This window comes from Ambystoma mexicanum, chromosome 1p (genome assembly GCF_040938575.1).
Source record: "Ambystoma mexicanum isolate Mex_15411 chromosome 1p, UKY_AmexF1_1, whole genome shotgun sequence".
Lineage (NCBI taxonomy): Eukaryota > Metazoa > Chordata > Amphibia > Caudata > Ambystomatidae > Ambystoma > Ambystoma mexicanum.
The window spans coordinates 258,824,859-258,851,391 of NC_090921.1; the positions used below are offsets into that span (position 1 = coordinate 258,824,859).

At 46.6% G+C, this 26,533-nt stretch overlaps 1 protein-coding gene across 2 annotated transcripts; it reads right to left on the minus strand.

The window, feature by feature from the left end:
• Nucleotides 1–13,542: 13,542 nt before the first annotated feature.
• Nucleotides 13,543–25,980, minus strand: VGF (VGF nerve growth factor inducible). 2 transcript variants are annotated; one of them, XM_069646551.1, is made up of 2 exons: nt 25,846–25,980; nt 13,543–17,304 (listed from the first exon to the last, which is right to left on the minus strand). In XM_069646551.1, exon 2 carries the CDS (start codon nt 17,286–17,288, stop codon nt 15,648–15,650), a length of 1,641 nt encoding a protein of 546 aa, XP_069502652.1. In that variant the 5' UTR covers nt 17,289–17,304; nt 25,846–25,980; the 3' UTR covers nt 13,543–15,647. The 2 variants fall into 2 exon arrangements, with proteins under 2 accessions (XP_069502652.1, XP_069502654.1); XM_069646553.1 differs by lacking the exon at nt 25,846–25,980 and adding an exon at nt 24,378–25,008.
• Nucleotides 25,981–26,533: the final 553 nt, after the last annotated feature.

Here is a 26,533-nt window from a genome sequence, read left to right on the forward strand (position 1 = left end):
TTCCTCTCGGTTTTACAACTGCTGAATTTGCAGTATGTACATCATCTGAATTTAACACCATTTGAATGCGACTTGCCTATGTATTTCACATGTTGTAATGCATATGTATAATTACTTTGCAACTACGTGTTGTACCTACAAAGAGCTCAGCCCTGAAGATGGAATTCATTGCCGAAATGCATTGTCCTATGAGCTAGCACTGCTGAGAATGCTATTGCCTTCCGAAATAATTGAGTACACATTTGGGACCTTTTTCTGAAACGCTAATATTAATTTCATACTTTATCGATCAATGAAAAGCAAATGCAACAAACATTGCAGCTTAATTATAGAAACATTCTGTGAGCACTAGGCTTACTGAGTGGATATGCCCAGTTTTGTGTTCATCTAGAACTGTTGCGTGCGCCATTTCCTCCTTAAGTACCGGCATTGCTGTTTTCTGCTCTGTTCTTCCTTTCTCATTCTGTGCCTTTTTATCACCGATGTTGGTACTTCAGTTTGTGATCCCATCCCTCATTGTAGTGCCTGCGACATATATAAATAAAGAGGCACTCTTTATTGTGCAAGTACAGATGTTAATTATTTATGTCTATTACAGTCCAAAATGTGCAGGAACGTGTGTGTGTTATTGGAGCCCTGGCTCAATCCTTACTTCTCTCTACCCTGGCACACAATGTCCATTTGGGAAGGTCCCTTTCCAGCGTCATTTGGTCATGATGTCGTGCGTAGTGCGTTCTTTACTACACATAGCACTCTATTGCTAATGCCACAGGCCCCGGGCCGTACAAAGAACGGCACGATGGAGGGCCTGGGGGGTTAGGCGCGGAGTGGGAGGAAAATGGCGCAAAACCCGAGGGGAGAGGCGGCCAGGTGGCACCCCACCCCAGAAAACAACACACAACACCAGGGAAAGGTGTGAGCGGAAGCAACAGGGGGGCCGGGGGAAGTCCGGCCCCCCAAGGGAAGAACAAAGGGGCCTGGGAGTATAAGTAAGTCCCCTAAAGGAAGGAGAAAGCACAAACCAGGTAAGGAGCTCACCTCATTCGGGTAAGCTCCTAGGGCCTGAAAAGGGGGAGAAGAAACTTTTTTCTTGTCCACATCGAGTCGAAAGGCCAAACTTGCGTTAGCCGTACAGGTGTGAGCAACACCTACCTTGAAGGTTCGCCGGAGCAGTGAGTGGAGGACCGCCGGGAGCTGTGGGACTACCGAGGAAGGACCGCCAGTCTGGTAGGACACAGGGTCGGGAGCCAGGCGGCTACCATGGAAGGACCAACCAGCCGTGCAGGAAGCAGGATCACACCCAGACGAACAGCCGCGTCGGGAAGCTGCATCGGGAAACCTGCGGGAGGTCTGCAGTGGGAGCCACCAGCCGTGCAGAGAAATCAACGGTGGAGCCCAGAGGAGCAGCAGAGCCGTAGCGGGCCCCCCAAGAGGAAGATCAAGCGAGCAGCATCACATGGCAGAGAACAGGACGTACACACAAGGTGTGCTGGAGGAGGGGCCGACCCGGAGGCGCTGGGTAAAGCGCGCAGGAACATTAACGGCCGGTATGAAACAACAGGAAGGAACTGCGAAAAGGGGATGGGGCTTGGACAAACTATTAAGTGTTTCGAAGGAGGGCCAACCACTCGAGACAGGCCCGGCTGGGGAGGTACAGTGACATCTTAAAGGGACAAGCACAAAATCACAGTGGGCCCGGCTGGAGAAGGGCAACAGGAAATATTTTTTAAAGGGACATCGACTTTTTGGTCATGGAAGTACCCTGAAGAAAGCTTAAAGGGACAGCAACTATTTCTTACACATCAGTGCCCTGAGGGACAGGAACAGGGCACAATTTGAAAACAAGTAACATCAGAAAAGGAGCAGAAACAGAGACAGCTACGAACTGGGTGAAGAAAGAAGAGGCAAAATACACCAAGAAAGACGCATACAGACAAGAAGCATGGCAGAGGAAAGAGCAAAAAGAGCGCAAGAATTCAGCGATTGGGCAGAAAGGCAGAAAAGGAGTATGGGGCACAACGGGTCCTGGATATCATGCAGAAGGAGGAGAGGGCAAAGGAAATGTCGCCTTTGCTAATTGATGAATCCAGCAACAGCGAAGCAGAGGAGGCAATACTACAAGGTCAGAGGAGGGGGAGAGACGAACCAAGAAGGAACCAAGACCAGACGGAAGCGCCCAAGAAGAAGAAGAAAGAAAACAATAAAGGTACTGTGAAAAGTGATGACACAATTGGGAGGAAAATTGTAAATATGTTGAAAACCTGCATCACGGGTACAGGTAAGTCACCCAGAACCAGCGACAGGAGGGGCAGAAGGCATAAAAGGCACAGGGAGGAGCAGAAGGTTTCTACAACGGAAACAGAAAGCAGCGAGGATGAAGAAAGGGACCACCTGCAGGCTTGGGTGAAATGGAAAGGGATAGTGAGCAAGGAAAAGCGGAAGGGCTCTGGGCTAGAGGGAGCAGGTAAAGGCACAGGGGGGAAGGGGCCGGAACCAATAGATATCCCGGTCCCCACACCTCAAGGGGCACCAGTGGTACCTAGTCCACAAGGGGTCACGCAGGGGTCCAGGCCACAGGGGAGTACACCCAGCCCACCCGTGGCACCCACAGGAGTCACACTATTACCAATGGCGGGGAACACCCCTCAGGGGGCGGACTCACCTGGGGGAGCTACCGCAGTCACAGCTGTCAAGGAAGGAGAGCCAGCCATGACAAAATATGGCAGGCCAACAATGGGAAAGGATGCACAGGGCCGGTCCATGAAAGCAATGGCATGGTATATAAATGACAAGGTTAAAGAAAAACAATCTGTAGGAAGCAGTTCATAGACATTTTGTGCCTGCCAAAAGAGGGGAATGAACGTGTCAGTAGAAGACATGAAAGAGGATGAGAATGGATTACTAAGGAGGGTGACAGTGATGAAGAATTCTGAAAACTGGATGGCGGCTTTCCAAATAATGTCCACTATCATACTGCAGAAATATCCAGAGGACGGGGTATCATTGGTCAAATATCAGCAGAGGGCATTAAAAGTATACAAAGTATTCGGGGGGGATGCATGGAAAGAATACGACCACGAGTTTAGGAAAGAAATGGATTGCTTCCCAGATATAAGGTAGGAGGAAGAAAACCTTAACGTGTACATATTTAACGTATTAAAAGAGAAATGGGACACCAGGGAGCAGAGTTCAGGAGGGCAACAGAAAAGGCAATATTGGCAGAATGACTATAGAAGTGATTACAGGTATAATAACAGAACATATGAAAACGGCTATGACAGATCAAGGGATCAGAGTTTTCGGAATAGGCAATACAGCTTGCAGAGAAGTTGGCAGAGCAGCATACCACAACGGCCCAGGGGGGCGGTAGGGGAAATACTTGGTCACCGCAGGCAGAGTCAGCACAATGCCGGAACTTCAAAAATGGGGTACCATGCAGCTGGGGTACGAAGTGCAAATTGAGCCACAAGTGCGAGAAATGTAGGGGAGACCATAGCAGCGCCAAGTGCACCAGGGCAACATCAAACAGCAATAAAGGCAATGAGAAGCGCAACTAGGGGCTGGGGTGAGAAGGGGGCCACACCAGTTAAGATTGCAAAAATGGAAAAATGGCTCCGCGCATTCCCTGACCAAGAGGCTGCCAATGTGATTAGAAGGGGTTTTCAGGAAGGTTTCAAAATTCCTTTTGAAGGGCAAGGGTTGCAGATCATCCCAAAAAAATTGAAATCAGCTATGGAAAACAGAGAGATAGTAAGCAACAAAATCAAGAAAGAAGTGGAACTGGGTAGAATTGGGGGCCCCTACATACACATCCCTGCCATTCAGAGAATACATATGCTCACCTTTGGGGCTAGTCCCAAAGAAGGAAAAAGGTGAATTCAGACTTATTCACCATCTCTCATACCCTCCCAGGCATCGGTAAACGATGGCATCCCACAAATGGAAGCAACAGTAACTTATTCAGACTTCCAGGAAGCAGTGGAGGTAGTCAGGAAGGCAGGCAAGGGGGCATGGATGGTATAGGCGGTTATAAAATTAGCCTTCCGACTGTTACCTGTCAACAAGGAGTCACCGAAATGGCCATGTATGCAATGGGAGGGAAAATATTTCATTGACAAATGCCTTCCCATGGGATGTGCCATCTCATGTGCACATTTTGAAAGAGTGAGCTAATTCCTGCAATGGGCACTCACAAAAGAGATGGTGGAGGCCAGGGTGGTTCATTACCTGGACGATTCTTTATTTGTAGGGCTCCAAGGGTCAAAACTGTGCAAGGGCGCTTTGGACAAATTTGTAGAGATAACAGACGCGTGGGGTTTCCCGCTGGCAGAGGAAAAGACTATGGGCCCAACACAGACAATACCGTTTTTGGGATAGAAATTGATTCAAGGGAGGGGGTATGCTGATCCCAGTGGATAAAGTGGCAGACCTGCTGGAGACAATCAATAACCTAAAGGTGAGAAACAAGGCCACTGTAAGAGAATTACAAGCATTGGCAGGAGCGCTAAACTTTGCAGCAAGGGTCATACCACAAGCAAAATATTTTCAAAGGAGCATTGAGCTAAAAACAAGAGGGCCAAGATGGGGCACCACAGAGTAGGATAGGAGGGGGAATCAAGAAGGACATGGAAGTTTGGGGAGAATTCCTGCGGTCATGTAATGGGTCAGTCATCTGGCGCCACCCTCTCCCTTCTCGCCTCTTCTAACCCGCTCTTGCCTTCTTTGTTTTTATAGGGGAATAGTTCCCCTGTACCCCCATGCTCCACCCCCGAACCCCTAATCCTCTCGACGCCCTATCCATACTCTTGCCTTCTTGCCTTCCCCTCTTAGACCACTTCCCAGCCCTCTGGGCTCCCTGAAATCTTTGACTGCTCCCTTTCCCTTTTTAGCTCAACATTGACAGTTATCTCCTCAAGAGCTGCTGTTCAGTCCGGCTCCTCAGTTCTGGGTAAGGGAAGTGGGCTAAAAGGTTGCCAAAAAAATGCTGAATGTCCATTTACTGGCATTTGGCAGTGACCAAAAAACCTGATGTCCATTACACCGTACAAGGGGAGTAGAGGTTGCGGGGGGAGTCCCCCGCTCCCATTGTGTGGCGTAATGGGATCGGGGTTTGCAGGAGTTTGCCCCGCTTCCATTGAATGGAAGTGGGGAATAATAAAGAACAAAAATGGGACCCTGAGACGCCAGCTCCGAACCCACGTTAGTGGGAGGTTCTCATGTTACAGGGACAGAGGAGCGTGTGGCGCCGACAGGGAAAGGGAGAAAAAAAAGGGTGAGCGGGTATTGGGGATAAGGGGACTGGTGATCTATGTAATCACTGTGAGGAATTCGACCATCCTCACAGGGAGTGTCACTCGCCCAGGCGTTTTTGATTTTTGAATAATGAAAATGAATGATGGGAGATCAACCGCTGAAAATGTGTGAGGCCCTCCCGTACACATTTTCTCTGCTCACTGCATGAAACACCTAGTCATGTGTACTCCGGGAGGATACAGCCTACAGGCGCTGTCCTCCGCTGTCATGTTTAGATGTAAAGTGACAGCCAAGGGTACATCAAAGCATCTCGAGAAGGGGGAAGGCACACCTTCCACCTGCCATGGGCAGCCTTATTAAAATATAAAAGGTTCCATGGATCAGCTTTGCTATTGTGTAGTTCGGCAGGTGGCAGTGCATACTAATGAAAGATAATTGAGGCAAGCCTGTTAGCGGGGCTTGGTTGCCAAAGAGACAACCGGAAGGCGGGGCTAACACCCTTTTGGTATGCAATGTGTCAACTTGAAGCAAGATCCCACCCCCGTGTACGAAAGGCAGTGAAATGCATGTCTGGGTCCATTATTTACCATAGGCAAAGCCCTGCAGAGCTTACCCCTCTCAGAGGGGAGAAGTATGTCATTTTAGGGGGACAGGAAGTCTGCTCTTGTCAAAAACTTCAAGGGAGACCTGCGCTTTAATCAAGAGTCACTGAGGGTTCAGTTAACCAAAGACATGTTGATCTACAACAGACAGGCAGATGGGTGGGACTCTAGGTATATGTTGTCACCGCTTACCTTTCCTGTTGCAGAACACTCTGGTGCTGACCTCATGCATAACAGAAGATTGTTGGTGGGGACCCTGGATTGGTTCATTAAGGTAGGCTTAGCCTGCACCAAGCACTGGGGCCCATTTGGCTTTAAAAGAGGGCTGATCCCCTCACGTAGGCGATCATCCGATGACTTTCAAAGGAGTAAGAAGGAGGGCTCATTTGGACCCAGGCTGAAGGAACAGTCTACCTTACATCTTCTGCCAGTGAAAGAAGGCCAGGAGTTCCAAGAGGGAAGCAAGATCTCTCCCCTAAACATCTCCCAGGGAACAGAGGGAGATGCTGGGCTCAGAGGACAGCATCTCCAGAACAGGTACCCAGCCAGCACACAACGTGCCCTCCTAGATTCTGCCAGCAAGAATCCTAGGTGGGAAGTGCCAGAGAGTATCCGAACTAAGAACAAGGCCATTGCCTGCAAACACCATCCTTAGCTTTGGACCGTCCGCCTTGAAAGGACAACACAAGCCCTGCAAAGTGCCACACAAGCATCAACCAGCTTCAATCTTTTAAGGACATATTCGAGACAGTAGAGCCCTCGAACAGCAACCGTCTGCACCACAGACTGTAGTCACACTGCAGCCAAAAGAGCCATCCGAGGCACCTCAACCAGCGTTCCAGATCCACCAACCAGCCCAAAGATAATGTTTCTTGCCCCCGAGCCACCGTGTAGGCCAGCCTGCAGCCATCCGTCCAGCCTTGCTTGCCGAACTGCTTGCTACCCACATATGTCTCCCATCTCAAACTCTGTTTTAGGAGCTGCCAAGCACCCTGGAACTGCCTCGACACTCAAGCATCAAGAACTTCATAAGCACCAGGTACACTGTGGTTCTGCCCCCCTGGTCCTTCTCTGAAGGGCCCTAGAAACAGTTACCATCCTTTGCACCTTACTGCTGAAACAAAATAACCTTGAACAGTAAGACTGATTACCAACTACCCTCCTGTCAGTATCCAGAGTGCTTCCCTTTCCGAAACTGTCTGTCCTAGTGTGTGGATTGTATTTTGTAGTGTGCTAGAGCTGTCTGTTGTAGTAATAATAAAATAGATATTTTTATGCAACCTTGACTGGACAGTCCCTTTATCACTGGGTAATAATTGTATTGTTTTGCTTTGTTGCAACTAACCAACGATCCACAACCTTGCGTAGATGAGCCTACTGATTGTCCACGTTACCAAAATAGAAGGAGTTTTATAATTGACTTGTATTCCAATCTGTTCAGATTCCTTCTGGTGTATTAGAGGTGTGGGGTTGATTGATGGTTTAGAAACCGATATTCATCCCTTGGCCACTGGTGCCCCGGAAGTTGATTCGTCACAATCATTGACCCTCGTTCTATTTGTGGTCGTTATTTTCTTAGTCAACATTTTTGGTGGAGCAATGATCACATAGATCCAGCTGCGGAATGCTTTTTCACTGTCCTGCCACCGCAATGTTGTGAATGTACATGGTTGTAGAGCGCCTTAATCTGAAAGTTCAGGAGCACCTCCTCACATTCCAATTTGGGAAACCGCACCTCAATTTCCCCTTTTGGAAACGTTCATTCTGTACTAATGCTTCATTTCTGTTATGCGTGCCACATGGATGTCAAGCTGAAGTATATTGTCATGGCATAGAGCAACAGTTTGCAACCTACCATTACCCTAGTGATGTAGAATGCAAGTAATCCGGATATATGTGATTTTACTGACCACAATTTCAGAGTGGTACATTTCCTCGCAGCCATAATGCCGGAAAACAGATATTTTTTTTATTTGGGGGGGGGGGGGGGTCATCTACCCTTATAACACCACCCAAACCCCATCCTGACTCATTTTAACCCCTTACCCCATGTACATGTAATTAGTATTTTCCGGTGGTTTTCATGTTTATGTACTTCGGTGAAATGTATCACTCTGTTTTGTATGCGGTAAAATGACTGGGTACCAGTAATCCTTCCCACAAAATAGTAGCAGTCCCACTTAACACATGTAGTGGCTGATTCAGAGTCTTGACACACTCTTCTCCTTTTAGCACTAAGTTTGAGTTACTACGCGCACCTTCCTTGTGAATCGAATAGTCTCTCTGCAGATTTAACTCCACAGTTAATCCAGGTGCATTCTTTGCGAATCACGCCGAGGTTCCGACCTGCCACCGATAGACTGTGAAAGCGATGAAGCAAACTGCACAGTGTCGACCAGCCCCCCAAGACCCTTGATATAACTTATGTATTTGTATGTATTTAAGTCATTTGTGGAGCACATAACCCTTAGAGGGTCTACATATGAAAAGTGTATCTGGCCGCAGCTGTACATAAAATAAACCAGACAGTACACCAATTGGAAGAATCAGCAAAAAAGGAATGTTTTTTCCTAAAAAGCTCTAGGATCTCGGCTTCTTGAATCTCAGTAGGGAGCTTGATCCATAACCTAGATGCAGGTACAGAAAATGTCTGTTCCCTAGGACAGCTCATGAACGGGGGACCACCAACAAATTGCCATATGCTGACCCGACAACTCTTTCCGGTGAAAAAGCCTTTCAAAAGGAAGGCTATTTAGGGTGGAGCAAGATCCCGTTTACCTTTGGAAATCCAGCAGAGGATCTGAAAGTTAATCCTCTGCTTGACCGGAAGCCATTGGAGTTCCTGATGGTACAGTGTAATGAGGAGGATTTAGGAAGCTGATAAACGAGGCGCACTGCCGAATTTTGAATCCTTTGAAACATTTGCAGTTGATCGTTGTGGAATCCTGCATAAAGCACATCACTGTAATCAAGATAAGAATTGATGAGCGTGCCAGTAACCCGAGGCCAATCAATCCCCTCTGAGATTAAAGGGAGTACTCGTTTTAATAACTAAAGCTGCAAGAATGCTGCTTTGGAGACTTCTTTCATCCGAGATGTAAATGACAACTCATGGTCCAATATAAACCCTAGGTGGGATCCCAAAATGTTGGGCTGGGCTGGTGATACATTGGGGACTTTTGATCATCGATTGCAGGTCCAACAGAAGAACCTCCGTCTTAGCTGGGTTGAGTTGTAAACTAGTCATTCATGGGCCTTAACTAGACCTTCAACAAAGGTGGAGAAGGTTTCTGCTGGACCTGATACTTTGACGAAAATGTGTATATCGTCGGCATATGAATGGTATTGTAGCTGATGCTTTTGTAGAATTTTCATCAAAGGCTGCATTTAAAGATTGAAAAGGAGCAGCGATAATGGGGTGCCTGTTGAAACGCTGCAGCCCAGCTTGATGGGTTCTGAAGTATAGGCTCCAATGCTCATCATTTGTTCTCAGTAGGCCCAAACTAGCCTTTAACTGTGCTGAATGTGATGCCATAATGCACAAGCCAGTAATATATTCTGGCTCTGTTTGATTCCAAAGCAGGATTTCTCGGATTAGTTCTTTACCTTGTCTTACTTCTTGAAAATACATTTCTATAAATACATAAATGTGGCTGCTACAATGGGTGCCCTCTGAAAGGCTGTCATGCAATGTAGCCGGTATTTGGTTGAAGGGCTTGCCTTTGACAACATCAACAAATAAAACCCTGTTTTGCTTCTCCTGCCCCAGTGTATAGCGGCAGGGAAACAGAAAATATGGTTTTGGCTTCTGATATACACTATAGCAGAGAAGGGAGGTATGTTTGAAGGAAGTGGGTAGCATGTGATGTGTGTATAGTGGTGGAAAAAGAGAGGGAATCTGTGTATCAAATGTCATCTAATAGTGTTTTGTACTGCACCAGTTACCACTGCAGAGGTCGTCCCCTGGCTTTTGCAGAGTATGTATTGTGCCCAAACCCTCTCTAACCTAGTTAAACTGAAGTGAAATGCAAAATCAAGGAGGTGAAGATGGCCGGAAATAGAAGGGACAGATTACCTAGAGCAGGGGTGCCCAACACCAGGCCCTGAGGACTGGATCCATGTCAGGTTTGCAGAATACCCCTCATTAATATTCATGCCATACATTTGCATAAAATGATTCTAAATGTATGCATATTATTCTCATGAATGTTAATGAGGGATATTCTGAAGAACCCTCAGGACACCGGCCCTCGCGGCCTGGGGTTGGACAACCCTGGCCTAGAGCATGGGTTTGCAACCTTTCTCTCTGCCCCAGATGGTTTATACTGCAACCCCCACATGTCCTAACCAGCATAGTCGATAGCGAGAGCTCCTAGGAGTTGCAGCCTGACTTATTGAAGCTCCACAGGATGCCGACTACTGACCTAGAGGGAAGAATTTTAAGTAGATGGAGGGGAAGTGCTTTTTTCTTTTTTTACTGTCAATGTGCGTGATCTTGCAGGCGCTAGATCAGGCGAGAAATGCATGCTGGAGCTATGCAACAGGCATGGTGCCGGAATTGAGGGAAGTAGAAAGACGATGGTGTTACAAGGGAGGTGGTATCTCTATCGGAATAAGAACATGTCAATTGCAGACAGTTGTGTTTACATTCAACTATAAATAATGTGTTTTCTCTTTAAACAGCTCCTTTCTGGGACCACTGATGAACAAACATATGTCCTGGTTTAAAGTTTAGGGTTACCTAAGCTTCTATTTATTGTTCTAAGAATGTACCACCACCACCCCCAACCCCGCCAAATTGTGGAGTCGTGCAGAAACGCGCATGACGTAGGTGAAAATGTAAGCCTAAACTCGCAAAAAAAAGAAAAAAACATTCAGTTGATATTAAGGCTGGGGTCCATATCAAGACAGATTTCATCATCGTACAGACCATCATTGAAGATTGTCTTATGGATCAAGAGGGTATCTGACCGCCCCTGGAGAGATGTTTTATTGGGCAGCATGATACCTGCCCATTACTCAAATAGGCATCTTGTTGGTCAATATGATGCCTGACCATCACTGGAGAGATGTCTTTTTGGGCAGTATGATCTCTTTCTATTAGTCAAGGAGCTATCCTATTGGTCAGTATGATGTATGGCCATCACGGGGCTGGTATTTTACTAGACCGGGTGATGTCCAGCTGTTACTGGGGTTGATCTTATGCCCCAGGATGGATGGAAGTAGACCATCACTGCTGCAGGTGTCTTATTAGGTACTATTATACCCAACCATCAGTCACCGGGTTATTCATGTTTTGGGTTGGTCAGAGATGTCTCACTGGATTCGCGCATTCCAGCTTCTTGCTCCAAGGAGGTGCTGCATTTGACAGCTTAACTTCAGAACATTACTGATGGAGGTGTGTCATGGTCCAGTCAGAATTAACATCGCTCTGGCAGCTTTCTGATTGGACACAGTGAGCTCTGGCCATCATACAGGGAGACTTGTTAATGGACAGAACTATACTCTAGCATCACCTGGAACAGTAGGATGCCTGGCCATCACATTTAGGAGTGGCTCTAGGTTCTACGTTTTCCATATTGCACAAAATACTCACCACAGTGGCTTCACTGCATCGGAATATGTCAGAAAGGAGGCGTCATAGACTGTTAAGGTAAAAGAGGGCTGTGAGGGGCTAAAGGGGGTAGTTGGGGTTGGGCGCACTTGGGGAGCTTGTGGAAACATGCATGCAGGGTAGGTGGAAGTGAAATAGTTTGAGGAAATGTGGCTGCATCATAAACCGGATGGATGGATTTGAGATTAAGAATAATACTTTTCATGGGTCAGGAAGATACCTGACTCAGGGTAGCAGTTTTCTTAATGGACATGATAATACTTGGCGGATGTCCTGTTGCACAAGATGTCCATCATTGGGATTGGTATTCTGGGAAAAATAATAGCCGATGGTCACTGGGTTGGAGAGGAGTCTTATTTGACAGTATGATGCCCATTCCTGATTCAGAGGTATTGTTTTGGATCACAGCTATACCACATCTTTTTTGCCTGGGGGGTGGGGGGGTTGAACAGGATAGAGTGTGGTTTCTGATTGTACACAATGCAACCTGGCCATCATACACAGAGGTGCCATTGGATAAACACGATACCTGATTAACAACAGGTGAAGTGTCAAACTGGACAGTTGGGTGATTTCCTATTTGGCACAGTGATGTCTGACCATTGTACGGGGAGGTGTTTTATTGGGGTCAATGATACTGGATCATTACTTGCAGATGAGTCTGACAGGATGATGCACAACCATTACTGCAGAGGTGTCCAATAATACCAGGTGAAGACTTCAAAGGTCAGATAGACCAACCCGGATGGGACTTTTTGTTTCCATTAAGGATTTTGGTGATTCTAGGAGTTTCGAAGAACCAGCATCTAGTCGTCCTAGGCACTTAGCAGAGTCCTAGGCACTTAGTAGAGCTACTACAGTTTGGTCTGAATGATCACATTTGAACCTGCTACTCAGACCTTCCCATGACCTTTATTGGCCACTGTGCTGAACGTCCCCACTCCCTGAACGGTTTTGGTCATAATCCCAACGCATTGAAGTACCTCTTGTTACCTCAACCTATTTCCGCGGACAGCATATTCATAATTTATTCCCACTAGGGGCATCAGCTGTATGTAAATCATCCAGATGTGTGCGTGTTGGCCACAGGCCCACTCCAATAGCTAACTCTCAATCATGTTCCACCCAGAGCCCTTAGAATGGCTAGGTCAAAACACCTTGTTGCATCCAATGTTTGACTCATCACCAAAATGTGCCTGTCAGTACAGGACTAGTAGTCCAATACCTTAGCATGCTCTCCCTGGCTATGATTCTGAAATATAATTACCATAGTTGATGGACTCTTCTTCTTTGCACTGGTATGTAATGAATGCCTAAAGATTGGTAACTCCGTAAAGGTTGCTTTGCAAATATAGCCTTTCCTTCCCTCCCTCTCTGTGTCCATCGCTCCTTCCTCTAGCCATTCTTCATTATTCCACCTTGCTCTCCGTCTGTCTGTTCCTCTATCCTTTCCCTAGCCGTCCCCTCTCTCTGCCCTTCTGTTTACGTCCACACATTCCTTCTTCTCTGTGACCATCTTTTCTTCCTCTAAACAGCTTTGTATCCCTCCTTCCTCTGTCTGTTTGACCCTGCTTTGGCCCCCTGTCACTTGATTCCCTCTTTAATCTACCTCGCTTCGTGCTCCCATCCCTCTACCCACCCATGCATCCATCCATATATCCCTTCATAACTCCCTTTACCAATCCTCCCTGTTGTGAGCTAGTCACCCTGTAAATCCATCTATCTGTCCCACAAATTCCTACTTTATCAATTCCTCTGGCATCCTCCCTCACGCTGAGGAGGTACATGCTATTGCACTGTGATGCGGGCGCCCATCCCTTCATGAGGGTGCAGAGCAGGATGTTTGTGGTCAGACAATACCTAATCACAATTCTGGGTGTTCAGCTCTCAGGTATCTAATAAATGGCCTGTGCACTTGGGGTTCACACTTTCATGATGCGTAGTGCAAGGCCTTCACTGGCTATTAACTCGTCACAATGGAACTGTTAGATGGTTACTCCCAAACCCCCAAGTTTACTGCTTACCCCATTCGTTCTCGACCCCGAGAGGACCTCTGTAAATAACAAGAGTAACTCTTAATAAAATAGTTGCTTTTATTTCTTAGCAAAACTAGTAATCCACGTGCTATTTACAACAGGCAAACAATATTTTATTTAGTACAACAACGGTTCAGGACAAGGAAACAGGTTATACATGAGTCAAAGTTCACGAAGCAAGAAACTGGCAGAGCTGGAGGGACACGTGCAGCACCCTTTGCACACATCTTGCATGGTCTCTGCAGACATTCTCCGTGGATCTGGGCTGCTTTTTGTGTGGAATGTTTTATGTTTCTAGTTCTTTTTTTTCTTTTCATTTTTTGCTGGAAATGCTGGTGGTTTCTTTTCAGACACTCTTGTCTTTGGATGTCATGGATTGTATACAGCAGTTGACACTGAGCAGCATGCCTAGGCCTACCCACGGCTACAAAGAGGACTTTTGTAAGAGCAGTACATCACAATATTTAGCAAGATCTGCATGTCACGGGTATCGTTCAAACATGGCACAGGATTGAAGGGGGGCTCTTCTGGTCATCTAAGGCAATTTTGGTTGGAACATGTGACCAAATTAAGCTTGTTTCTAAAGGAAGAGTACAAATGTACTAGGAAAAATTGAACTGCTCTAAGATACAGCAAGAAGTTGACAGTCAATCTCTGCATGCGATCACTCAGTGGGCGAAATACTAATGTGAGGAGCAACAAAATCTGTCTTGGGCAAGTGGCAGCACTTTGGCTGGCCGCTATTTCTTAAGAACTATTAGATTTAGTATTAAACACTGTCAGATTTACTGGGAAATGCCATTTTGTTAACTTCTAAAATAATAGAGACAGAGATTAGAAACCTTTGGCACATTTCACTCCAAACACTCCTAAAATGAACATTTCCTGATATGTTCCTCAACAGGACATATCAACCTGTTATGCAAAAGTGAAAATAAATATGTTCAAGCACACGTCATATTTGTAAACATATGAGCTTGCAGACTATTTCATTTGCAAACTTGAAATCTCTGTAAACCCTCTTAAAGACATGGATGTATAATCAAGTGTTGGGCTATAGTCCATATATAGACCAGAAATTAACATCTGAATTTGATAGCTGAACAAGATATTTCAGAAACCAGTCTCCGAACGGCAGAATAAGTTATCAATGAATGTGTTCCAGAAAGTTTCTTTCCAGTGTATGCATTTTCTTTAACATGGATGATATATACAATTGTGCTCATTGGGATTCACTTGGTCTATCATTAGATCTGAGTATAACATATAATGTAGTAAAGAAAATATGCTAATGCTTTGTGGAGTAATGTATGTCAGATCTACCCCCTTACTATAGGTATTCTTTAATGCCGACGACGTGCAAGCCGATGGGCATTTCGGCACATTATATTTTCGGGTATCTGAACGAGCAGGAGAGTAACTTTAAAAATTATGTCAGTTTCTCGGTTTCTGTTTGTGAATAACGGAGAGGTCATTTTTTCAAATATGAGAACGACTTTTTAGTTGAAATAGCCTTTCCTTTATCGCATAATGCATGTTTGTCCTTTAATCTGTTCAAATGGATCATTTGTAATAAATCAAAAACAATTGTTAATTGCAGTCATTCTGTTTGAAGAACATATTTCTTTTTGGCGTTTCATAATTTTGTGGATTGTGAGGCATGGTTGATAATTTTCTGTAAGTTTTTTTTTTTTTCCACTTGGTCTGCCAGTAGCTCATCAATTAAACATTACCAGAGAGGTCCCTAGTGTTTGCCTGGAGACAACCTACGAGAATGTATTTCCTATTACTACGAAGCGAGACATTTCTCAAGTTGTAAATAAGTGCAGGTGACCTTCTCAAATGAAGGGTGTGGGCATGTCTGGGCCAGTGTTGAACATGCCTTAGATAGACTCGGAGTGCTCTCTGCGGCCTGAGGGCAGGTTTGGCATTTGGAAAGGTCATCATTCTCCATCCTTAGTGGATCCATGCTGTGTCTATGACAAGATCCACTTACAGAAGGGTCTTGGCATTTCTGACTTTCGGCCCCAGGGGTGACGTTGCTAGAATGTGGCATTTTGTCTTCCCAGTTCATGCGTAATCTGAATATGTTTACACACTTAGATGAGTTGTCATGACGAGGGGGAGGGAAGGCACCACACATTACTGGAACACTTCAGGGTGTTTCAACAGGATCTTTTCAATGTAGTTCTCCAGCTCTTCCTCCTTGTCTTGACTGTCATCATAGTAGTCTTCTCTCTGCATCAAGGAGGCTGAGGGGTTGTAGTAGTACTGACTGGGCTTCTGGAAAGCCCTGGGCCGGATGTAGTTAGAGTATGTGTTTTGCTTTGCACGGTACTTTCTGGGCATGGCCATGTTTGAATCTTCATAGTCAAGGTCATTGCCAAGCACACTGTTGTGCCAAACTGGTTCCTCCTTCATGTGATGTCTGGATCTCTCCTTCTTGTGGTGAGGTGCGTAGTACATTGGCTGTGGGGCTTCATATCTGGCTGGCGGGGTCCTTACCCTCTCTCTATGTGACTGCTTGTGCCTGGGCTCTGCCCTTTCTGGAGCATCTTTCTTCTTCTTTTCAACATCATTGATGATATCTATGACATCGTCAGCGGGCAGATGGAGCTTGCTGGAGATCTCAATGAGTTTATCAATGGTCTGTGGGTCCATATCTTCTTCAGCCTCATTGGACCTCTTGTCCTCAGCAGCGGTGTCCTGCTCCCCCAGAACATCTTCGGATGTATCATCGCCAATATCATTCCCAATATCATCATCAAATATCAGGTTACTCTTCTTGGTCTCATCTGCAAAGCTTTCTGCCTCTTCTTTGCCATTGTTCTCCTGGTCGGTGTTGTCTTCACCTTTGAGAAGGTACTGCAGTAGCAGGTTGGAGGCTATGTCAGCTATCTTGTCGTCCTCTGTCTTTTTATCTGCTTGTCTCCTGGCTTGTGCCAAATCTTTGTATTCACGGACATATTTCTTCTCTTCCACCCTCTCCTTGGTGTAGGTTCTTCTTTCCTCCCTGTTGGTGTGAGTACCCTCTCCCTGCTGGTCGAGCATCTCTTGAAATTCTTCAAGCTCTTTCAGGATGTTATTTTGATCTCTGCCATAGTCACTCTCTTTTTCCTGGTTGTTGTAGGTGTCGATCATATTGTTTGACCGCTCTCTCTTGGAGGCAGCACTGTATTTCTGAAGCTCCTGAAGCATGGACGTCAAGCTGTCTAGATCGTCGGAGTTCAGCTCGGGGTCTTGCGACTTTTCTTCTTCCTTCCAAGCCTTAGCACCTTGCTTTGGAAACATTTGATTCTGTGATTCAATGCTGGAACTGCGGGTCCTACTCTGAACCTTCTCTGTGAGTGTATCTTCATCTACTTTGGGTTCGTCCTGATCCGCAAAGTTATTTTCGAATTGAGTGAAGACATTGTCACGTTTGTCAGATGGAGACTGTGGTTTGTCTTGGTCAATGTTCAGTGCCTGGAGTAGAACAGCAGCAAGGGTCTTAGGATCTACATCTTTGAAGAGCTCGTCCTCATCATTGCTAAATGAAGCCTTGGACTGGAAGTCTGGGAGTGACCTTGCTTGCACCTCCTTCTCCGGCTGGCTCCTGCTCTCTAGAGGGGCTTCCAGGTTGATCTTGCCATCTTGAACTTTGGAGGTGTCTTTGTATTGGATTTTTGGCTCATGCTCCTGGGGTTTCTCCTCCCCCAGTGGTGCGGCATGGAGACAACACTCCCTCAAGAGGCTGATGGAGAGAATCAGGGCCGCTCGTTGAAGATAGGTTGCCCAAATCATCTCTTTGATGATCTCCCTGGAAAGAAAAATTGAAAGAATTTAGAATAGTGATTACTGTGCATCACATGGTTTAGAAAATCTTTATCTAGCTAGTAAACACTGAAAGTATTGAGATTTTGGTTGGTCAGACTAAGTCCCATCTAAGACAAATCTGCAGTTTCATTGGTTAGAACTATGAAACATGCTATAAGAAGACTATATTTGTCAGTGATAAAAGGGTATATTGTTACCAAATGTTTTCCCTGTTTAATTATGTGTATGCTTAAATGTGGGGCTGTGCTGAATGCCATCTCTCATTCCCCTTAAACTCCACATGCCTTATACCTTTGAATTACATGTGTGTGTGAGAATGTTGGGAGGTTATTTACTTGTGTTGGGGAAGAGACTGATTCCCCTATGCTTTAACCCCTTCTGCAATGGCACACAGAAGCAAAAAAACAATGTACTGAAATGCTGTTCTGAGGAATTGTCCATAGTTCAAAACCATTGGCTTAAGTATTTCCAGCCATCAACTTTTCTTTTGCTCATATCTCCCTTCGGGTTTCCCCTAGTGTGTACGTATTTAAATTCCTACTCATGGGACTTATTGTTTCAATAAACCACTCATCCTTTTGATAATGTGGCTGTCTTTGGATTTCTTGTTTTGCTTCCAGGGATGTGGCCTCCAGAAAGGGGGCCCTTAATAGAGATGGGAGCTGCAAAACTGGCCACAATACCCCTTGCTCCAGTTGTGACCCACAGAACTGGCAGAATTACTCAAGAAGAGCGCTCCATATCTGGACAACGTTCTCTGGCATTTCAGCTGGATCGTGACATAATACTGTAGTGTGGCCTGCAGAACTGGAAAGAGTGATCCAGATGTAGACCCCAGATCTGGCCATTTCATTCCAGCAAGGCCCCCTGAATTGCACACACTATTCCAGGGGAGGTCTCCCGACTGTGACGGAATCTCTAAATGAGGTCTCCGTGACTGGGTGCCTTACTCCAAACTATCCTTATGAGTGGTATGTACAGCCGGAACACAGCCTCCCTTTTCAGCTAGTTATCGATCTCCACAGTCTCCAGATTCAGCACAATTACATTGAATAATAGCAACAGTATTGCGCTTAGTAGGAGAGGAATCTGTCAGGAAGAGCTATATAAAAATTCACATTTTTTTGCCTTTTTTTTATTTTACTAGGATTGCTTTCACAAGGAGAGATGCTCGCAAGCCCGACTGATGGCGATTTGCCCAAAGATGTAGCTACATACAGATGGGGGCTCTGGTGATAATTGATCATTAGTTAAACAGAAATTACAGCAATATCCTGCATGTGCAATTATAGGACAGTAGTGTATGGAGAGGTTGGAAGCTGTCGCGTAAGAAGGTAGTGAGTTCTGAAAGATGGGGGTTGGCTGCAGACTGTGGAGGGACTATAAAGAGGATGGAGTGAGATCTGCAGAATAGAGAAGTACGAAGAAAATTTTGAGTTGGATATCAGTAGATTGTGGCGAGATTAAGAGTCAGGTGTGGGTTGTAGCCTCCATGTATAGGTGAGATTTGGTGAATAGAATGAAAGATCTCTAAAATGGAGAGACATACATGGAAGAGTATCATGGAGAGTTTAACTATGCACAGAGATACCAATGAGGGACGGGGAGCGGTCTGCTAGCCTTGCAGAGCTTTTGAAGAGGTTTACTGTGTGAGGGAGATGGCCATGCAGTGTAGAGATAGAGAAGAGCCTGAGAGGGAGATGTATAAGGTATCTGTAGAGAGAGAATAGAATGGGCAAGATGTTTAGGTTCTTAAAAAGGTAGAAAAGAGAATAAGTAAGAGATCTGCAGGCTGTGAAGAGATAAAGAGAAGGCGGTGGTTGAAGGTCAGCCAAAACAATGAGCGATATAGATAGGAGGATGGAAGGGGGTTGTTCACTGTATGGACTTCCAGGGGAGCGAAAAAGTTAGGGGTGAGATTTGCATGCCATGAAAAGGTTAAAGAAATCTGTTGAGAAATGCAGTAAGTAAAAAGAAAACGGTTGAGAGTGAGATGCAGAAGCTGTGAATAGATGCAGAGGTTGTCAATGGGAAAGAGATAAACAGGCCAGGACTAGATGTAGAGAAGAGGATCGCGGCTAGGTATAGATACAGAGAAGAGCGTTACGGTGGATGGAGATTAGCAAGCTCTGAAGAGTTGCAGAGCAGACGGTGGAGGGGGAGATTTTCAGGTTTTGCTGAGTTACAGAGAGGAAACTGGTGAGAGATCTACCGGTTGTTGGGAAATGTAGAGAAGAGGGGTGGGCTACAGTAAAGAGATACAGAGAAGTGAATTACAGTGTATGGTGATTGGCAAGCTCTGTAGAGTTGCAGAGAAGAAGGTGGGAGCGAGATCCTAAGAGTATTTACAGAGAGGAAGCTGTTGGGAGATGTACAGCTTGTTGAGGGTTTGAGAGAAGAGGATCGGAACGGGAATTGCAGGCATCAAGATTTACATGGAAGAGGGTGTGGGGCCATATGCGCACTGTGGAGAGATTATGATCACAGGACTTGCAAGTTACAGAGAAGAGAATAACAGGGTGATCTGTCGGCTCTGGGGAGTGATTTAGAAGAGAATGAAGGAGATCTGCATGCTGTGGAGGGAGGAGGAGAGCAGTGGTGAAATAGAGTAGAGGATTCCGAGGTCTGCAATCTTCGGTGAACTAGAACGAAGAGGATGGGAGGGAGATCTCCAGACTCTGCTGATGTATAAAGAAGAGTATAGGAAGATCTGCTGTCTGCTTAGAATTACGGCGAAGAGGGTGGGCAGGATATTGTCTTGCTTCGGGAGTTAGGGAGAGGCTAGGTGATGCATATTCATTCTTTGCAGAGGTACAGATGAGAGAATTAGAAGGAGATAGTAGTAGGGTGTTGGGCATTACATGCTGAAGGATAGGAGAGAAATCTGCAGGTGTGGAAAGTTGCATAGTAGAAGATAGATGGAAATATTCAGCTTCTAGTTATGGAGGGGAGGCAGGTGGAATCTCCGAGGGCTGTTAAGATTTACAGAGAAGAGGATAGGAGGGAGTTGCAGAGTATGTGGAGATTTGCAGAGTAGAGGACTGGGAGATCCAACTGCTGTAGAAAGCTGCAGAGAAACTGGTGGAAATTAAATCTTCAGGCAGTTGTAAGATACAAAGAATAATGGATAATGTCTTTTCTAAAAAAACATGACGTCTCGAGTCCATTGGGGAGACAAATTCTCCATGGGGTCCCTCAGGGAGCCAGCATGTCTCCACTGCTTTTCAACCTCTACATTAGATATCTATGCTACGTCCTAGATCATGAAGATGTATCCTTTACCAACTATGTGGCCGATACGCAGCTGGTATTGGAGCTTAGTGGAGACCACAAAACTGACAACGACAACCTCCTCAGAATATATAACATCATAGAACAACGGATGGATTCCAACTGATGTGCCTGAACTGCAGCAAAACTGAGCTGATGGTCTTTGGATCCACCAAAGCCAGAAACTCACTATCCCACGACTATGCAAACTTTAAGATCGAAGACACAAACATCAAAGTACGTGAGAAAGTGAAAACCTTGGGAATGATGATGGAAGCATCCCTAGGAGCAGAAGATCAGACTCAGTACATAAAAAAAGACATGGAATTACTATCCGAGACTCCTCAGAGCCATTAGACCCTACCTATCAGAGAATAACTGCGCCACAGTGGCCAGAGCAACTATCCTATCCTATCCTGACTAGACTATGGGAACGCACTAATGGTAGGAGCCAACTAAAAAAGCCTACAGGCGTACCAGATTATCCAAAACAATGCGGTTAGGATAATCAAACGTAACAGGCTACCTTAAAAATAAAATACGACCTTATGTTCCAAGCCGCGCATTAAGATCCATGGATCAAAACAGGATAGCAGTAATGCCACACAAAACGCATGTCCGTACTGGGAAAATCCTTTCCAGTCATCACAGCAGGTATCTGGAACAGCCTGCCTGTCCACATAAGGAAAGAATCTAACTACTTACGCTTTCATAAGCTAGTGAAAACACACCTCTTCAGCTGAGATCGCCACCCCTGACCTTGAGATTCTATTAGGAAATGTCCTGTTACATTTACGTTGTGTCCTCGTGTCCATGTCTCTGCGCCCCGAAACTTGCGAGTTACCGGCGTACAACAAATAAATAAATTAAAAAATTTAAAAAGAAGAGGACGGGTGAGCTTTTGTGAGTTGCAGAGTCAAGTAATAGAATACCCACTCCCGTTTTCACAGGACCTCTGGCTTTGCTGTGGTCAGTTGTAATGGCATAAGACTGAGTGTGAGGGAGTAATGCCTCTCTCCTCCGAGGAACAGCTTCCCTGTCACATTCCTGTCATCAACTGCAACCCACTACATAAGCCAAAAAACACACCAACAACACACTAATGTTAAACCTAAATCCCAATGTGCAATACAAATACCCTCTCGCCAAAAAACCCTCAAACACCAATTCCCCAACACCACGCAACACATCACACAAAATGACAGGTAGCACGATTCCTTCCCTCAACAAAAGGAACACCTCTCCCAGTACTGAGCAACACATACTAAAATATCACTCCACATACACCCCAACAACTATGCAACACATACCACACACACACAATGTACCACCAACACCTGGCAACACATACCAAACCCTGGGCAACTCCCTCTACCCCAATACGAAGCAACCCATGCAGTATCATTGGGCTATACCCATCCAACTATTGGAAAAGTGCATGCAGCAAATACCATCAACACCACCCCTCACTGGCCAACTCACCGGCCCACCCTCAACACCAGAAAATATACACCCAACAATGGTCAACACCCACCTCTCAACCTCGAGCTACATATTCCATCCATGTGCGCGTGGATGCCTACGGACTCCAGTGCATTATAAATCTATATATAAAATAAAGCTATAAATAAAATATAAAAAACCAGGAAACATACACCCCAAACACTAGGCAACATACACACACCATCACCACATGTATTTAATCATTGCGCAGTCCTCCCCACATATCCTAACATGGAGGAACCCACCTCCATAACCAGGACAAATATTTTCCAACAGCAAATAGCAACCCCACCCTTTAAACACGTAGCAATATAGGGCACAACATCGTGCACTAAGACACAGGGCAACCCCCCCCCCCCCAACCTCACTGCAGGCACAACGGAAAAACATATCACTGCAACGTGGAAAAACATTTCAAAACTAGAGCAACTGCCAATGCATAGTACCATATAGCTCCCATATAAGACAAAAAGCCCAAAACTGGCAACCCCCCCCCCCCCGTTACAGAACTAAGCACCATATACTAAAATACTAGAACACATATACCCCACAACTGGTCACACAAAGCAATAGATACCCCTAAACCAAACACATACTAACCCAATCCCTGAAGAATGCATATCCCCCAACACTGGGTAGCACATGTCCTGAAACCAAGGCAACACACATGAGCAGCATAGATTCCAACTGCAGGCAACATGAAACAACAGCAGTCAATAGGTGCCCAACTCCAGTTAACTTCCCCAACAATATTGGAGAACACGCCACCCAAAACAAGGCAGAGCACACTACCTCAGCCCTTAGCAACCCTCCACGCATTACACCCCAACACAGATTAACATGCACCAACATACCAAGAGATACAGCCCATCCCAACACTAAGCCACATGTATCCTGCATACTGAAAAACCTGAACTGCAATACTGAACATTACAAACCCTCTGCACCGGGCAAAAATATACCCCAACTAGAGGTGACATACAACCAAGCACTGGGTAACAAATCTCAACAGTGGGCATCACTTACCACCAACATCATGCAACAACCGCCTGCCATCCCCAAATACCGAACAACTCAAACCTCACAACAATACATACCAAAAATACTGGTCAATACATATCCTAAGCAACATATAGAATCAGCACCAGGCAACCCATCCCAAATCCTGTGAAATGCATGCCCTTACATTTCAAGTAACGCATATTCCAAAAGAAGGCGACATACATCCCAATACTTAACACATCTCCCAACAACAACAACCAAACAACAGGCGACAAACACCACAACCGAGTTAGCATGTACCCAAACACCAGACAACATATACACATCAGCATAATGCAATACATAGCCTATCATCAGGCAGCATAAAATCCAACCCCAGGCAACGTGTAGCCCAAGACCAGGTAACGCCAGTTGTTCAAGTAAAACGCACGCAAACCTTGCAACACAACCCGCAACACCCCACCCCATCGCCAAGTAACTTGCTTGTGCTCAGGCACATACCCCAATACCATGCGACGCAACCCCCCCCACCCCAACTCCAAGTAACTCCACCCCATGCACCCAAGCAACAAGACAGAAAGCAGCAGATAATGCACGCCGCAAGACAACAGAGATTGGAAGATGCAAAGACCCATCAGGGAACCATCCACCCTTAGCATTACTTAGGAGCGTGCCTGCAGTGCTCAATGCCAACTACTGCGCCGAATATATACCAAACACTGGGTATCGGATTTATACCACTTCCACTCAATGCAGGCTCTGCTCAATACACCCCCGTTACTTCGGTCTTCACAAATCCCTAACGGTGATCAATTCGTACATTTTAGAAAGCGGCAAACACAAAACGCAATGCAGGGTGCAACCCAACATTGAGTAGCCTATAGTTGCATCCTCAGCACTAGGTCGTAAACAACCCAGCTATGCGCAATAAAACCCTAATACTAATTAATACTCAGCCCCCACCTTATGGATTAATCAACAGCCACAACCGGGCAATATGCGGTCTAACAATGGACAACTAAGCACGAAGCAACGCTTAACTCCACCACACTCAACAGTTCCCATAAAACACAGGCACTGCAGAGATGAATAAGGGACAACAATTCGCAATACCTCTCTAATGCGAATCAACACCCCCCACCCCGTGTTAATACTATCCGGATATAGAGCATGACTGATCTCGAAACTGCCCAGGCGCTGATCCCCATCGCTTCCTCAGGCGCTGCGCTGTACCTGGGCACTGTACTATCCCACAGACAGCCCCTGCACCCCGGACCGTACCTTGCTCTCGGCGCCCCTGCGTTCAAGGGCTCTGCTGACGCCTTGAAGCCCTGCCAAGCTCTTTCGGGCTTTTGCCGTCTCTCTCTTCTGCTGTGTCAGGTCCACTTAGGCTCTGTCAAGCCCTCTCGCGTTGGCCAGGCACCCCCGTGCTCTGCTGGGTTCGCTTGGGCTCGTACAGCCCTCTCGCAGGCTAATCCTGTGCTTTGCTGGGACCTCGTACTACGTCAGGCTCCCCCTGGGCGCTGGCAGACAGGCTCGCGGAGATCATGCTCAAGTACCAGGTCACGTAGGCTGCGCCGGGCTCTACCTGAGCTGCAGCAGACCGGCTCGCGCAGACTCGTTCAGGGTCAGGTAGGCTCCAGGAGACCGGCTCACGCAGACTAGTTGAGGGTCACGTAGGCTCCGCCGGGCTTTGCCCTTCTAGCTGACGGGCTCGCGCAGAGTATTTCAGCCTCGCCCAGGCTTAGCACCACAAGGCTGACGGAAGTTCCGGCGGGCACTTCCGGGCTGTCTAATGCTTATTCGGGCTCCGTTACGTTCCCTCGGGCTCTACCAGGGACAAAGTATGCTTCTCTTACTCTCAGTGCGCCTGCTCAGCCAGCCTCCCTTAAAACGTCCTCTAGGCGCTGTCGTTATTTCCTGGCTGCATGCAGTGTGGCTAGGCTCCGCGCCCTAGATATGTACCCCCGCCCTTGTTTGCCGACGTCATATCTTCTCTCTCCGGCTCCGTAGATCAATCAGCCTTATAAGTCGACTATGTGCCTGTGACAAGTGGCGTCGCTAGGGGGTGGCGCCCCCCGTGCAACCCCGTGCCCTCCCTAAAACGAGCAGTGACCATGTTCTCCCCCTACTTTTTCTGTGCCCCCCCCCTACTTTTGTCTTTGGCCCCCTCTGTGCCCCTCCTAAATTTGATTTCTGGCGACGCCACTGCATGTGACTTCTAACTCAGTACTTACCTTGCTTCCGATGTTCCGACTCTCGTGGGGTCTGCATCCAAGCTCGGTAGCTGGGCTCCGTACCTAGGTCCCGTGCGTGGGATGTGTGCCTGGCTCTCCAGCATAGTGTTTGCCTCGCTCTATGCGTCTATACCACACCGGCTTAGTGTCAGGGCGCCCGACCTAGGTAATGTGCCCGGGCTTCATAATATGTGTCTGCACTTTTTAACTCAGTGTCTTGATTGTACTCAGTGCTCCTGCTCTCTCTGATTTCAGTACCTGGGCCATATACATAGGTTCTGTACCATGAATCTGTACCTAGACTGTGCGCCTGGCTTCTCTGCCGCAGCCTTTACCGTTCTTGCCCCCTAAGCTCCTCTTTTATCGGGCTCTGTACCTTCCGCACCTGGCCTCTGTGCCTGGGCTGCTTGCCTGGGCTCTACCTCCGTTCTCCCTTTACTGCAGGTGCTTCTCCTAAGGCTGTGTACTGGGGCTGTGTTCCAGTGTGTGCTCTGAACCTCATTTCTGCTTACCTCGCTCTCTTTGCTCTTGCTCTGCCTTTGCTCCGTCTCTTCCTCTGCTGGTTTCAGCACCAAGGAGAGCGACGCCAGCTCATATACCAGACATTGAGGTCACGTGTCTCTCCCGCAGCCCCCTCCATTGACGTCACTGTTCATTCATAAGAATCTGTCCAGGCCCTGGAAGGGGGGCCAAGCATGCGCAGAGAGCGAGAGGGAACTGCATGAATGGGCGAGAAAACATGAATGGATGGGGGAGGGGATGATAGCCTTACTCTAGCAGCAGGGAGAGGGGGAGGGAGCCCCGCTGCCTACAACCAGCCATGCGAGGAGAAGAGCGCTGCTCTTCGCATACCAAGGAGCCCATGGAGGAAAGGTGGGCGCAATGGATAATGGGAATGGAAGGGACAGGGGTTTAAGGGGCTCCGAGGATAGGTTGAAAGATGCTGAAGTGAACGACACTTTAAGGTTTTTCAATATGCCTTTTTTCCTTTTTGCCTTTTATGACCCTCCAGAGTCTCCTGCCTCAGCCCTTACTGATTTTGCTCCAACGCTCTTATTGAAATGTTGTTCAAGAATGCAACTACTTTGCTATGAACCAGAGCTTTCTTCATTACCAACTTGAGACCACCCCCAGAGCCACAACTCTACTGTAATATGCAGAACCACACCTCTATTAGAATATGCAGATCCACATCTCGAC

Bases quoted from the DNA above. Each gene is read 5' to 3' on its own strand.
- VGF (XM_069646551.1), bottom strand. From the start codon at position 17,288: ATGATTTGGGCAACCTATCTTCAACGAGCGGCCCTGATTCTCTCCATC.